This window comes from Lates calcarifer, unplaced genomic scaffold (genome assembly GCF_001640805.2).
Source record: "Lates calcarifer isolate ASB-BC8 unplaced genomic scaffold, TLL_Latcal_v3 _unitig_2032_quiver_898, whole genome shotgun sequence".
NCBI classification, from domain to species: Eukaryota; Metazoa; Chordata; class Actinopteri; family Centropomidae; genus Lates; species Lates calcarifer.
The window spans coordinates 1015-15091 of NW_026115932.1; the positions used below are offsets into that span (position 1 = coordinate 1015).

The 14077-nt window shown below is 43.4% G+C and overlaps 1 protein-coding gene across 2 annotated transcripts; it reads left to right on the forward strand.

Moving 5' to 3' along the window:
• Positions 1 to 377: 377 nt before the first annotated feature.
• Positions 378 to 14023, forward strand: LOC108891815 (ectonucleoside triphosphate diphosphohydrolase 6). 2 transcript variants are annotated; one of them, XM_051067808.1, is made up of 14 exons: positions 378 to 499; positions 1171 to 1473; positions 2772 to 2848; positions 2935 to 3078; positions 4508 to 4583; positions 8120 to 8155; positions 8567 to 8655; positions 9754 to 9833; positions 10244 to 10308; positions 11139 to 11240; positions 11324 to 11464; positions 12051 to 12107; positions 12647 to 12759; positions 12915 to 14023. In XM_051067808.1, exons 2-14 carry the CDS (start codon positions 1215 to 1217, stop codon positions 12996 to 12998), a joined length of 1323 nt encoding a protein of 440 aa, XP_050923765.1. In that variant the 5' UTR covers positions 378 to 499; positions 1171 to 1214; the 3' UTR covers positions 12999 to 14023. The 2 variants fall into 2 exon arrangements, with proteins under 2 accessions (XP_050923765.1, XP_018544657.1); XM_018689141.2 differs by having other exon boundaries at positions 1184 to 1473.
• Positions 14024 to 14077: the final 54 nt, after the last annotated feature.

The window sequence follows — 14077 nt, forward strand, 5'->3', positions numbered from 1 at the left end:
AATATGAATTAAATGTATCTCTATGTTAAAACACCAGTCAGACGTTAGTTACAATGTGAATTTAAGAACTGATCATAATATGAAACACATTCAATTAAAAAGTAGGAGAGAGAAATTTAATTTGATCTTTAACTTTTTAAAATATCTATTTAAACATGTCACACATTTAAAATAAAGCTTGATTTTTATTTTTATACACGTTTAAAATCACTAAAGCAGGTTCATTAGATTACATCTCTCTACAGAATTATATGTTTCTTCATTTCAATGTTTTATTCAAACTAAAGAAGAAAAAGTTGCAGAAAAACAAACCAAACTTTTTTTTTCTTTTTTTTTGCCTCGTGTTTTCGGCCACGTACCCAGCGCCGCGCGTCATGTGACGTCATCAGAAAGCGCAGCGGTTGTATTGTTGACAGTGGAGTTGGATGAAGGAGCAGGATGAGGAGAAAAGTGAGCGCAGTGTTGAACTAACGGAGCGGCTGCGGACAGTTTCTGCTCGGTGCGTTTCCACACGGTTCACGGTTTGTTCTCAGGCTAAAGAAACTCATGTTCGACCGGCGGGAAACTGTGGTAGCACCTTCATGCTAACAGGCTAACTGCTGCTGGTGTCAGGTGTCAGCTGACTGTTAGCATCTGCTAAATACATCATGATGTGTAAACAAACAGCTTCTCTCTGACATATGATGGAGAGTTAATAGAGTTCATGTTTGTTAATGTCCTGCAGCTGCTCAGTCAGAGTTAACATGAAGCCACACCAAACTCCATTCAAATATCTGTCGATTTAATGTCAGTTTACATGTAGGTGAACATTGATGATGAATATTCCTCCAACAGTTGCAGTCTGTGAAATCCTCTTTATAGAAACAGCTAAAATATAAAGTTTTATATATATATATATACACACATATATATATATATATATATATATATATATATATATATAGTCTTGTTGCAGTAGTTCTAGCTGTTCACAAATCAGACTGACCAATCTGAATCCACACCAAACTCCATTCAAATAGCTGCTAATTTTCAGTTTGCATACAGGCAAACATTTGCAGCCTCACACATGTTATTAACAGTAGGTGTCAGTGGTGAAACCTCACATACAGAACAGCTGCCTGCTGCTGCAGCGTGTCCAGGGACGTCTCCTGTTTAATGTGAATATTAAAGACTGTGTTTTCAGACTCTCAGGCTGCAGCACAGAATGAGTCGAGATGAAGAGACCAAAGCTGGCCGGAGTTTTCCTCTTCGTGTGCTGTCTGCTCACCTACCTGATGTTTGTGAAGCGTCACTACGGCGTCTCGAAGCCTGAAGCCTACAGACTACCTCCTCACCGCCGACCCGGCTCGGACCAGACCGGAGATGGACACTCGGCCTCTGCTGCTGGACCGAGCTTCCAGTACGGCATCATGTTCGACGCTGGGAGCACCGGGACCAGGGTCCACATCTTCAAGTTCCAGATAGAGAACCAAGGTACAGTAGAGTACAGTAGAATGTGAGAGTAAACACTGTCCTACAAAGACAGTAACGACAGATTTAGTCTGGAGACGACTGATCCATTAGTGTATTCATTTTGTTGGTTCCAGCTTCTTAAATGTGAGGATTTGTTTTTTGTCTGAGCTGTTGTTCAGACTAAATAAGACATTTGAAAATGTCATTAGGACTTTTTTAACCCAAACCCAAAAAAATCAATCAATCAATAATCTGCTGATTAATCAATAATGATATAGAAATAGTTCAGTTAAGACCAAACCCTGACTCATTCTGTTTTAACATCTGAAGTCTAGAACAGATTTGACCAGAAACATCTCTATATATCAATACCAGACTCCATAGAGAAAAACAGGGATTTAACCAGGAGCTGCTGGAATACCACTGCCTCCATCTGTTACTGTGTCTGTGTTACTGTGTGACTTTCAGTGGTGGAAGAAGTAATCAGATACTTTACTGAAGTAAAAGTACCACACAGTAACACAGACACACTAACAGATGGAGGCAGTGGCTGGTTAAACTAACAGGATCTTCCTCTTTAATAAAAAGCTCTGTCTCTGTAGGAATCCTGTCATGATGTTGTCAGACACTCTGCTGTCTTTTCTTCTCAGCTCAGTAGAGAACAGTAGAGAACAGTAGAACACAGAGAGAACCATCAGGAACAGACACTAACATTTACTCCAGATATTAAAAAGGACATTTGGATGTTGAGCGTCTATAGTTGAAGCTAAATGGATTCATATGGATCCTTTCAGATTAAATTGTGAAGGTTTACAGAGCAGACCTCTCTGAATTGCTTTTAGTGTATTTAAAATCCACATGTTGGCCCAAAACATTAATTACCAGATGTGAATCCAGCAGACAAGAGGAGCTTTCAGCCTCTAAGTCGCGGAGCTGCTGGCAGAGTCAAAATGGACACAAACTCATTAGAGCGTTTGAGAGGTTTTTGGTTTATTAGGCTTAGAGAAAGTTTCCTGCTGAGCTCGGGCCAAATGCCTTCGTTATCGCATTTAGCTGCTAAGCTAAATCACACAGGCTGAGTGCTGTTTTGGCTCCTTTGTTAGCAGCAGAGCTAACCAGACTAATGGCAGCACCTGTTAGTTATACAGACTGGGATTGTCATTAAGAGCTTAATGACAGCTCAGATGTAGGCACAGGTCCAGGATCAGTCGGTCAGAAACCAAATGAAGTTGAATTCAATGAGGCAGCGGGACTTTCTCTGTCTTTCTTTCATCGTCTCAGACGAGTGGACACAAACTGTTTTTCTGTTTTCTCTGCAGAGGCTCCTAAACTGGCCCAGGAGACGTTCAGAGCCATCAAACCTGGACTGTCTGCGTACGCTGATGACCCACAGAAGGTACAGGTTCATCACAGGATCATTGCTCAGCCAGGTAAACTGTAATAGGACTGATACCCCCCCTCCCCCCTCCCCCCTGTGTCCAGTGTACATCAGGGATCGTGGAGCTGTTGGAGGTTGCCAAGTCCAGCATCCCCCCCTCCGTCTGGAACTCCACCCCGGTGGTCCTGAAGGCCACGGCCGGCCTCCGCCTGCTGCCTGGAGAGAAGGCCGACCACCTGCTGGACAGGGTGACACACACACACACACACACACACTCTTAGTATTTTCATTTTAATTGATTAGTTCATTGAAATAATTTTACTTGTAGTGTTAAATGTTGGATTGATTTATTTCTGCATGTCCGACTGTTCAACATGTTGGTGTGAAATTATAATTTAAATTATTATAAATTATAATGTCGAGTTAGAATTGTTGGATTTGATCACGTTTTATTTATTTATTTTTGTTCATTTGTTCCTTGTTAGTTTTTAATGTTGGATTGAATTTTATTTTACTATTTATTATTTACGCTAAATAAATGTTTTTTTATTTGTTTGTTTTCTTTCCTGTTTGCAGCCAAACACAATCAAACCAACACAGAAACTAAATAAAACTACATTTTTTAAATAAGAAATGAAATAATCTGGACAAATAAAAAGAGAATAAATATAAAGTTACATACTTTAATTGTAAAAAGATTAAATATTTTTAAAATAAATGAATAAGTGATTGAAAAACAAAGGAACAGCTTCAATAACAGGAATCAACAACAGACATTAACAACGTGAAGAATCTGATCAGGTAATCAAACTCCTGATCAGCAGCTCAGTTCAATAATCTCCTGACGTCACATTCAGCTCCTCTGCATTACGCAAGTGAATTACTTCAGCTAATATCCTCACAGGAAGCTAATGCCTCTTCATCATCATCATCATCATCAGGATGTCGGAGCCAAAAAAGAAAAAAGTCTATTAAAGCTTTTAAGTAATCAGTAATAACAGGACTAGAGCGTTCAGCCAAAATGTGATTTAATCTGAGGCTTTGCTCTTATTATCAGACTGGTCCTGGTTCAGCCAAACACAGAGCTGATTACACAGGGGTGGGGGGGGGGGGCATTAGTTTTTATTAAAATATAATATTAAAAAATTATGATTATATCAGAAAATAATAACACAGATATGTAATGCACCTGGTGTGTTAACATGAAGAGAGCAGTTTAAAGTAGAATTAATAACTATGTGTATACACACACACACACACACACACACACACACACACATATATATATATATATATATATATATATATATATGTGTATATTCTGTATACAAAAACAGGGATTTAACCAGGAGCTGCTGGAATACCACTGCCTCCATCTGTTAGTGTGTCTGTGTTACTGTGTGGTACTTTTACTGCAGTAAAGTATCTGATTACTTCTTCCACCACTGAAAGTCACACAGTAACACAGACACACTAACAGATGGAGGCAGTGGTATTCCAGCAGCTCCTGGTTAAATCCCTGTTTTTCTCTATGGAGTCTGGTGGTGATATATAGAGATGGAGGGTCTAACCCTAAACTAAAAACCTGGTGTTTATGTGCTGATTCCTGAAGTCTCTGTTTACTCTGTAAACATGAGTGAATTGATCGTTTCATGTGTTGTTTGTCTTTGTGTGCAGGTGAGGGCGCTGTTCCTGGAGTCTCCTTTCCTGTCCAGAGACGACAGCGTGTCCATCATGGACGGCACTGATGAAGGTAACACGTCTTTACTGTTCACTAAAGGTCAGAGCCCCACATCAGGACTCCAGTGATCTGAAAAACTGATGGGACCAAGTTGGACCAGGTCTGTTCCAGTCTGGGTCTGTTGAACCAGGTCTGGGTCAGAGTCTGGGTCTGTAGGATCAGGTCTGGGTCAGTGGGTTCAGTGTACAGATCAGATCTTACAGTGTGTGATATGTAAAGACTCAGATCAGTCGCTCTCTATTGATCATATCTGATGATGTGTGATTGATGATGTCACCTGAGTGTTGCCGGGGAGACACACAGGTAAATAAACATCTTCACCTGAAGTTCGCTCAGGTCCGTGGACTCTACAGTCTGTCAGGATCTCAGTAGACTCTTCAGCACTGATGTGTCTGATTAGAAACAGATCGAGCTGCTGGTCGTCCTCCATCTTTGTTTTGAAACAGGAACACCTGACAGGTGGTGTCTTTGTGGATTTGGACTCGTCCAGTCTCCTGTCCGGTGGGTTCACTCAGGCGTAGGTTTGTCCGGCTGGTCAGACGACAGGACTAAAACACCTGTGGTCCTTTACAGCAGAGAGTTTGTGGAGGACTGTGACCTCTCTCAGGTCTCACTCTGGACACGATCCTCATCTCTTTATATGTTTATTAGATTACAGAGAATTTGCTTGTCTCCTCGTCGTTTCATCGGTTTAATCTGTGAAGCAGGTCGGATGATGAACAGTGACTCGATCCTGTTTCTCCTCCTTGTTTTTCATGGGACAGAAACCTCAGAGGTCCTGCTCTGATTTCCCCAACGAAAACTGCCAACATGGAGGATTAAAGATGAAATGAAACGGGAGACAAACCTCCTCATGTGAACGGGCAGAAAATTAAAATAATCAATATTCAATCATTTTGTCGCGAACGACGGAGCTCAGGACACAGGAGAGGAAGCCAAACACAAGCACCAGGACAGAGCTCACAACAAAAGTCATTTGTTTTAACAAAAGAAGCAGAAAATGAGAGACATGACAGTGAAGAACTCACATTATCACATTATCCTCCAAACAGGAAACTGTTGACAACAGGTCACAGCTCGTCCATTATATGGAAGTGGTTTGGTTCCTTAAAAGAGACGAAGTTCAGATGAAGACAGTCTGAAAAACGTGTCGTCGGTCGGAACCAACAAAGATGGAAACAACAAATCTTTACAGTCAGCTGAAAAGGTTTCATCCCAGAGAGGATGAAGATGCTGCTTCTTCTCAGTTAAAGACATGATGTCCCTGAACGCAGCAGAGGAAGATGAGTAAAATTAAAGTTCTGGACTGTAGCTATGAACTCTCAGACGGGAAATACTTTTCACTAACTGCTGACTGTCTAATCTGCTCCTCTACATAGAAGGTCCTATCAGAGGAATCTGTGATCACAGTCACAGGTTTTAGTTTTATTTTACATTTATGACAAGTTACCACACAAGTTAATATTTAATGTTTGTTGAGGCAGAGACATATCTGCAGACTGAACTGTTCCTCTGAGGAAACTCCGTCAGTGCTTCATGACTCCTGACGATGCTCCTCCACCCTGTTCGACTGGAGGTTCCTCAGAGGAACTTATTGATAGTTTTATGGAACTCCTGGATCCAGATGTGAACCTCTCAGCTCCAGCTCCGTCGACCTTCTCCTCCTCTGCCATCACAGTGAACCCTGCTGCACTAATACCACTGTTGTTGGACACATATATATGAACAGGAATCACATGTAGGTCCTGTGTTTTAAACACTCGCTCTGTATGGACACGATGCTCTCCCACATATAATCCAATCCTTTTAAACTAGTTCATACAAGCAATTATGGCCATGTGGGATAATGTCCCACTTAATCTTGAAGAGGGAGGGAGGCCGATTAAGCCCCCCCCCCTGTCCGTTCATTTCTGAGGCTGAAATGTTTTCTCCTTCTCTCTGAGTGGGATCAACTCGTTACTCCACTCGGCCATAAATGTCTTTTAATGATTACTGAATTAACTTCTTAGCCCGGTCCACTTTTCCTCCGTCAGCGAGCCACTAATGGACAGATTCCTCCTCCTCCGTTGCTGCCGAGCGAACGATAAACAGTCCTTTCAGAAGTCTAACCGGATTCCATCAGCCTTATTATCGCTCAGATATTTTGCCATTCTTGGCCTGGATGCTTATCCCCAGCTGAGATTACCCTCTGAACGTCCTGAATGGAAGCGACTTATTGTTAATGCAGATCTCTGAGTGGTTACTGGGGGCAGGAGGGTGCTAAGTGCCGGTGTTTAGCTCCCCGACCTAAAGCCGAGTCTCTCTCCATACTTGTTTGTTTTGTTTGAAAATTGCTTCTTAGCGTCTCTGCCTAAGAGTTTTATGGTAAAGCTCCTATGATACAGTTTCTATCAAGCCCTTTAATCATCCACTTCTGCATGTGGACGAGGTCAGAGGTCGCTGGTAAAAGGCACTAATGCATGCAGCTGAGCGCAAATATTCTGCCACGGACACTAATGTCGTCTTTGAGTTGACCTGAATAAGTAGATCCTCGATGAGCTCAGAACATATCACTCTATCTTTATTTTTGACAATGGATGTTTAAATTATTTCATCTGTCCACATGTTGCTCTCCTCTGTGTGTCAAAGTATAGGAGGTGGGTTAGGAATTATTGAGTAATGTTTTATATACAAACCTGTGATTTCCTATAAATTCCTTGGACATTTCCCAAAAAGAACCTTATGATTTTGTAACAATTTAAAGTAAAATTTAGAAAATTTAAACCCAAATGAATAAAAGAAAACAATAATCTATGGAGCTTTCAGTGAAGACGTGACATTTTGGTTGTCAAACAAAGTATTGGACAAATTTAAATGCAGCAGTTGACAAAATAGTTTCCCCTGAAGCTTAATAAGCTTAACATTATGTTTAAATGTGTAATATAGAGCTGCTGGAATGAGTCTTAAAGCCAGGAAGTCAGTTAGCATGTTAGCATGTTAGCACTTCCTGTTCACTCGTCCCAGAGTCAGTGTGTTTCTGGTTACATGTCTGAAATAAGGTCTGTGGTTTTAACACAAGCTCAAGACATTTTCAGGTTTTATTCTCCGACATAAAATGGGTCAGTAAATCCCCCACTCCTGATGTTTGAAGCTTTTACGTGTCTTAAAAAAGGCGGTTGCTAACGAGTGTCTAAATGAGACTACAGAGGTTGTTACATTCAGCGCCACCATCAGGTCAAAGATTTAATTTACCTGCTGCTTTGGCTTTTGATCAGATAACCTGCAGAACTAATGATGCTCCCATCAGCCTCAGTTATTACACCTGCTAAACATCAGCTTTGTCATTAAGGCGTAGGGGTTGAGATTGTAACTGACCCTGGTTCAGATCTGGATGGCGACATTTTCCTGTCTCCACTGTCATTGTGAGCATGTTAGCATGTTAGCATGTCAGCTAAACACAGGCAATCACATCACGATCTGTGATCTGTGACACAGATTTAGAATTGAGTATCATCTGCGTAGTGGTGGAGACTGCAGTAATTTAATGTTATTATTTTTTATTTGTTCAGGGATTTCTGCGTGGATCACCGTCAACTTCCTCACAGGTGAGACACACACACACACACACACACACACACACACACACACACACATACACATACCCACAGATTTAAATTTTGTATAAATTAGGATTTTATCTCATGATTAGATATGAACCAATGACAGGAAGAGAAATTTCTGTTTGTGCTTTCATGCAAGTGAGTGTTGTAAGGTTTATGGTGTGTGTGTGTGTGTGTGTGTGTGTGTGTGTGTGTGTGTGTGTGTGTAAAAAACCAGATTAATGTGGACAAGAAATAGTGATTACCTGTTATTGGATTATACTGCAGCTCTCTCTCTGTTTTTCCTAATCTCTCTCTCTTTTTACTCTCTTTTCTTTTCCTCCTCCCCTGTTGACCCCCCTACCCGTCCTCCCTCCCTCCCCTCCCTCCCCTTCCTCCCTTCCTCTCCATGTTCAGGTGGTCTTCACAGTGCTGACTCCCCCACAGTGGGGATGTTGGATTTGGGCGGCGGGTCAACTCAGATCACCTTCAGCCCTCAGGACGAGGTGAGACACTAACAGAGAGAGGGGGGAGACAGGGGGTGAGGAGGGTGGGGGGGTGGACTAAGATTGGTAGAGCGAGGGAGACTCAGAGAGAAAGAACTCTCTCTCTCTCTCTTCAGTCAAACTGCCAGTGTGGCTCCATCTTAGAGGCTTTAATCTGTAAATGCCACGCTAATCCCAAATAAACACCCTCACATTGGGGGGGGGGGTGTATGATGGTGGTGTGTTGGGTGGGGGGGTTGGTTTCTTATCTGGGTCAGACTTCATTCACGAGGGATTGCAGAGCAGTTCACCAGGAAGATCCTCGTCATCTTCTTCTTCAGTCTGTGATAAAGGGAGGGGGGAGGACGGGTTAAATGGTGGTGGGAGTTTTGGGGTGGGTGGGGGCAACCAAGGAACTGATTACAAACACTGACTGAGCTATTTCAGTCCATTTTTGTCTCTTGTAGACAGTGAAGAGGAAACTTTATACACATGGTGTTTTTAACGAGTCCTGGTTCTTGTTCTCTCTGAGATCAGATCTGAGATCAGCTCTGTACCAGTCACTGACCGAGAGCGTCTGTCTTTACGTCTTCATCAGGTCAGAGAGCTGCTGATCAGTGGAGGCCAGAGGTCAGAGGTCAGGTTTTAGCTGGGTGTTCCTTTGTGCACAGTGTGATCCAGACTACCTCCAGAAATGGTCTGATCACATGTCTGTCTTTTCAAGACCTTATGGTTCGTTTCAGTTGAACTCTGAAGTCCGAGTTCTGAAGTCCGAGTTCTGAAGTCGAGAAGTCAGAGCAACCACACCCGACATAAGAATTCAAGATGGCTGCTCCTCACATCAACAGTAGTGAACACTCTGTTAACGTTACAAAGAAATCTTCTGCTCCTTTTCTCTCTTCAGGTGGAGCAGATTAGTTTTGATGCTACAACAGAGCAACAACAAGAAAGACTTTCTTGTGAGAGTCCAATGGAACGTAAATAGAACTGTTAGACAGCGTCAGTGAACTGTGGTGGACTGGACGTCACCTCAGGGTCATTGTTGACGTCTCATCAGCAGAACTCATTCAGCCTGGAAACGCTGAGTCAGAGCTCTGATGATATTTTGTTTTTCTGTAGAAAACCATCCAGACCTCACCTATCGACTACATCAGGTCCTTCCAGATGTTCAACAACACACACACCGTCTACACTCACAGGTACACACACACACTCCATTCAGTGAAACAGATGTGATCATTTTATAATTTTATATATTACAGATCATTTTGGATAGTTCAGCTCCCTCCTGCTGCAGCAGTGAAATAAAGTCCTGATGAAGAACCTGAATGTTGACTTGAACACAGTCAGAGTCACTTCACTCTCTCAGAGCCTCAGCTTATTAAATCTATGAATAATAGAATATTTCATCTAGAAATGTCTGAAGGTTCATGAAGCTGATGAAGTGTATGAATGTGTCTGAACTTCATATGTTATTTAGTTAAATGATGACTCAGTCAGAATTGTTGCAGATGAATTTTCTTGATTAATTTATTGACTATAATTGACGATCATTTAACTGTGCTCAGGATCAGGTTGAGTGAGTGTCAGTGAGTCTCTCTCTCTGCAGTTATCTGGGTCTGGGTCTGATGTCGGCTCGACTCGCCGTCTTAGGAGGCGTCGACTCTTCACCCCGTACGTCCATAACCCTCTTTTTTTCTTGTTTTTCAATTTGCTTTCATCTCTGCCTTTTATACCCCCCCACCCCCCATCAGATAAATAAGCCATTATCTAATCTTTTAATAACACAGCAAGATTAATTCCTTGCCTGCCAGCTGTTGCAGTGATTTAGTTCCTGTAAGAAGCTGCAGCACAGATCCTCTCTGCTGTCTGTTTCTCTGTATCTGCAGGGAGTGGACTAAACAACATTCAGTTCAGTTTACTGAAGCTCAAAGTGTTTGGTTTGTGTTGATGTTGATTCAACTTAACTCATTTTAAGGCTGTAGTTAATGATGTTTCCACCTTTAACTCCGTCTGTCCTCACTGATACAGATGGAAAATATACCAGAAATGCAAATCTTTCTAAATGAGTTGGATCTGCTTTTCTCTAAGAAACTTTCAGCAAACTGAGCATTATAACCTTCGTGAGGATGATTGATCACTGGACTGTTGGATTAGACTGGTTCAGTTTTAGCTGGGTGTTCCTGATAAATCTGAGTGTAGAGGAACATTCAGCAGCTGAAGAGTCAGATATTTCCCTCAGGAGGTGCTGGAGACCAAACACAGAGCTAAAAGAGAGGGAATAATGAAGGTGGAGACAAACACCTCTCCATATGAATCATCACGTTCAGCTGCAGCTGGTTGTTACCTGTTGACTCTGACGTTATAGTTTCAGTGTGAAGTTAAAGCAAAGATTTAATAGAAACTAAAATTAAATGAGGAGGATCAGTTTTATATGTGTGTGTGTGTGTGTGTGTGTGTGTGTGTGTGTGTGTGTGTGTGTGTGTGTGTGTGTGCGCGTGCAGTAGGGGGCAGCACTGAGCTGGTCAGCCCCTGCCTTGCTCCAGAGTACTCAGGCAGGTGGGAGCACAATGACGTCGTCTACACTGTGAAGGGACAGAAGGCAGGTAAGGTCCACGCAGAGATGTGATTGGTCGGTTGGTTGGTTGGCATCATGTGTAGGAACCTTGTATCTGTGTGTGTGTTTCAGGGGAGCCGGTTTACGAGGCGTGTCTGACCAAGGTGGAGAAGGTTCTGTACAGGAAGGTGACGAAGGCGGCTGAAGCTGCAGACATGGACTTCTACGCCTTCTCCTACTACTACGACCGAGCCGTCGACCTCGGGGTCATCGGTAGGAAACTTCATTTCCAGGACTCGTCACAATCATCAGCCGTGGTGATAAACAAACATTTCCTCCAGAATCTGACCTCAACATAACTGATCAATGACTGATCAGTTCACCTGAACTTCAGCTTGTCGTTGTTAAATGAATCCTCAGACACAGAAGCTCCTTGCGTCTGTCTGCTGGTAGTTTCTGCTTCAGTCAGTTTGAAACATCCATTTTTTTCCTGCTGCTGTTTCCTCTGAACCTGCTGAAACCTTTCTGACACATTTCACTCTAAAACGTCTCGGTTCATCGCTCCTCTGATACACAGTCTGAATTCATCTGAATACCTGTCTGAGGTGATTTTGATTTCATCGTATCTTTGTTCAGTAACTCTGGACGTTGAATTAAAATTAAAATTGATTCATTTGTCTCTGAAGACTTTCTGGATCACGAGGCTGAGGTTCAGGTGTGTCAGTAACTCACCTGTCCTCATGTTAATCAGCAGCAGGACGACACTGGTTTCATTCACCCTGTGTGGGTCAGTGTGTTGTTGTTGTTGAGGATCCTCTGAGTCTGATCTGGGGTCTGTTGTTGTGTTTCCTGTGTCCAGAGGAGAAGAAGGGAGGAACCATTACAGTGACGGATTACATGGATGCAGCTAAAAGAGGTGAGACGGCGCCACCTGGCTGCAGATCCTCTGAACTGCAGCTTCTGTCTGTAAACTCTGAGCTCGTTCTCAGCTTCTCCTCAGACTGTGTTCACCATCACTCTGTGATTAATAACCTCATTGTTCCAATAACCTGCACAGTCTGACAGAGAAACATCTGTGTTTTCTTTCTTTTCATGTTGATTCATCAGCAACAAAACATTCATTAGTTTTCACCTCAGAATCAAACACTCTGTTTGTGATGGTCGATGTCTGCGTCTGGTTTTTACCTGATCTCAGGTCAGTGTCAGTCTGACTGAGATCCTGTTCACCTCAGGTACACAGAGACACAACAGGTGTTCACACTGAACCATCAGAGTGAAGCTCAGAGGTTAAACAGCTTCTCCTGTGTCCTGTAATAATATCATAAACTGAACCCTGCATTCATTCACCTGATGATATCGTTGGTCATGTGACCTGACACCTGTATCTCCATGTCTTCTGCTGGGATGTGACCTGTTGTCATGTTGTTGTGTTGTTGTGTTGTTGTGTTGTTGCAGTGTGCAGCAGCCTGTCCGTCAGTCCTCTGCAGAGTCCCTTCCTCTGTCTGGACCTGGTCTACATCTCAGTCCTGCTGCAGGAGCTCGGATTCCCTCCACACAAACAGTTCAAGGTGAGGAGGTCAGGACCAGAACCTGGACCAGAGTCCAGAGGCAAAACTTCAGAATCCAATCTGTGTGTGTGTGTGTGTGTGTGTGTGTGTGTGTGTGTGTGTGTGTGTGTGTGTGTGTGTGTGTGTGTGTGTGTGTGTGTGTGTGTGTGTTGCAGCTGGCAAGGACCATCAACCAGGTGGAAACCAGTTGGGCTCTGGGAGCGACGTTCCACTACATCCAGTCCCTGAAGAGACACTGAAGGCTTTTATTTTGAAAGGATCCTGAGACTTGCTGATATCCTGGACCTCCTGGAGACTCACAGTGACCTCATTCAGTACCCAGACCCAGACCTGACCCTCCCCTCGCTCCCCAGCTGCCTCTCTGCTATTGGCCGGTCCTCGGTCCCAGGTGATCTGTCTGTGGGTCTGTGAGAGTCCAGAACCAGGCCCAGGACAGGAGCCAGACACACCCAGACCTGATGACCTTTGACCGAAGACCGGCCGACAGCAGAGGGACTCACGGGGCTTCGCTCTGACCTGGAACCTCCTGCACCTGGGTCACGTGACCAGGCCGACCGTCCTGTCAGAGCTCTCTGGACTCCTCAGGTGGACTGAGCTCCCCTCAGAGGAGACGGACTCCTGCTCTCAGCTGGTTTTATTCTTTCCTTCAGCTCAGTTCATCAGACGTTCACCTCCTTCAACCTTTGAAGCCTCAGATGTGGATTCTGCTCAGACTCAGTGTGTCTGTGTTTGTTCATCGTTTGTGTTGATGTTTGAAGCTGATGTGTTTGTGCCAAAAGATTCAGACGTGAACGGCTGAAGTGAAAACACTTTGATTTTAATAGATTTTATAGAATGAGATGAACCTGGATCTTTTAAACCTCCACAGATGAAAATCACAGGAGGGAGCAGGTTTCTGGAGCTTTCAGCTGCAGGCTGTGGCCTTCATCAGCAGAGGGAGTCTGATCAGACGTCAAGAACACGGTTCAGTTATTTTCACACTAATCCAGCTGATGAAGGTCAGGAGATGTGGCTGAAAGCTCTGGAAGTCGTTCAGTGTGCGGTCGATAAAAGAAAAGAAACAGTGAACCATGAGACCGGCTTCATGTCTCCGACCTCACGCTGTTCAGATCCATATCTTGTGTTTCTATTGACAGCGACTCTGATTGTTTTCTACTCTGAAGCAGCTCCTGTTTCTACTGTCGAGGCTCGTTCCATGTGGAGCAGCTCTCTGTATGTGGACGCTACAAAATCTGCAATAAACAGACATGAATGTGTTTCTGAACGAGTCCCACTGATCAGGAAAGAAGCCTCGAACACGTCCAACACTCCTGAGGAA

Bases quoted from the DNA above. Each gene is read 5' to 3' on its own strand.
- LOC108891815 (XM_051067808.1), top strand. From the start codon at position 1,215: ATGAAGAGACCAAAGCTGGCCGGAGTTTTCCTCTTCGTGTGCTGTCTG. The intron at 4,584-8,119 runs GTAACACGTCTT...TTATTTGTTCAG, and splicing joins CATGGACGGCACTGATGAAG to GGATTTCTGCGTGGATCACC. The intron at 11,465-12,050 runs GTAGGAAACTTC...TCCTGTGTCCAG, and splicing joins CGTCGACCTCGGGGTCATCG to AGGAGAAGAAGGGAGGAACC.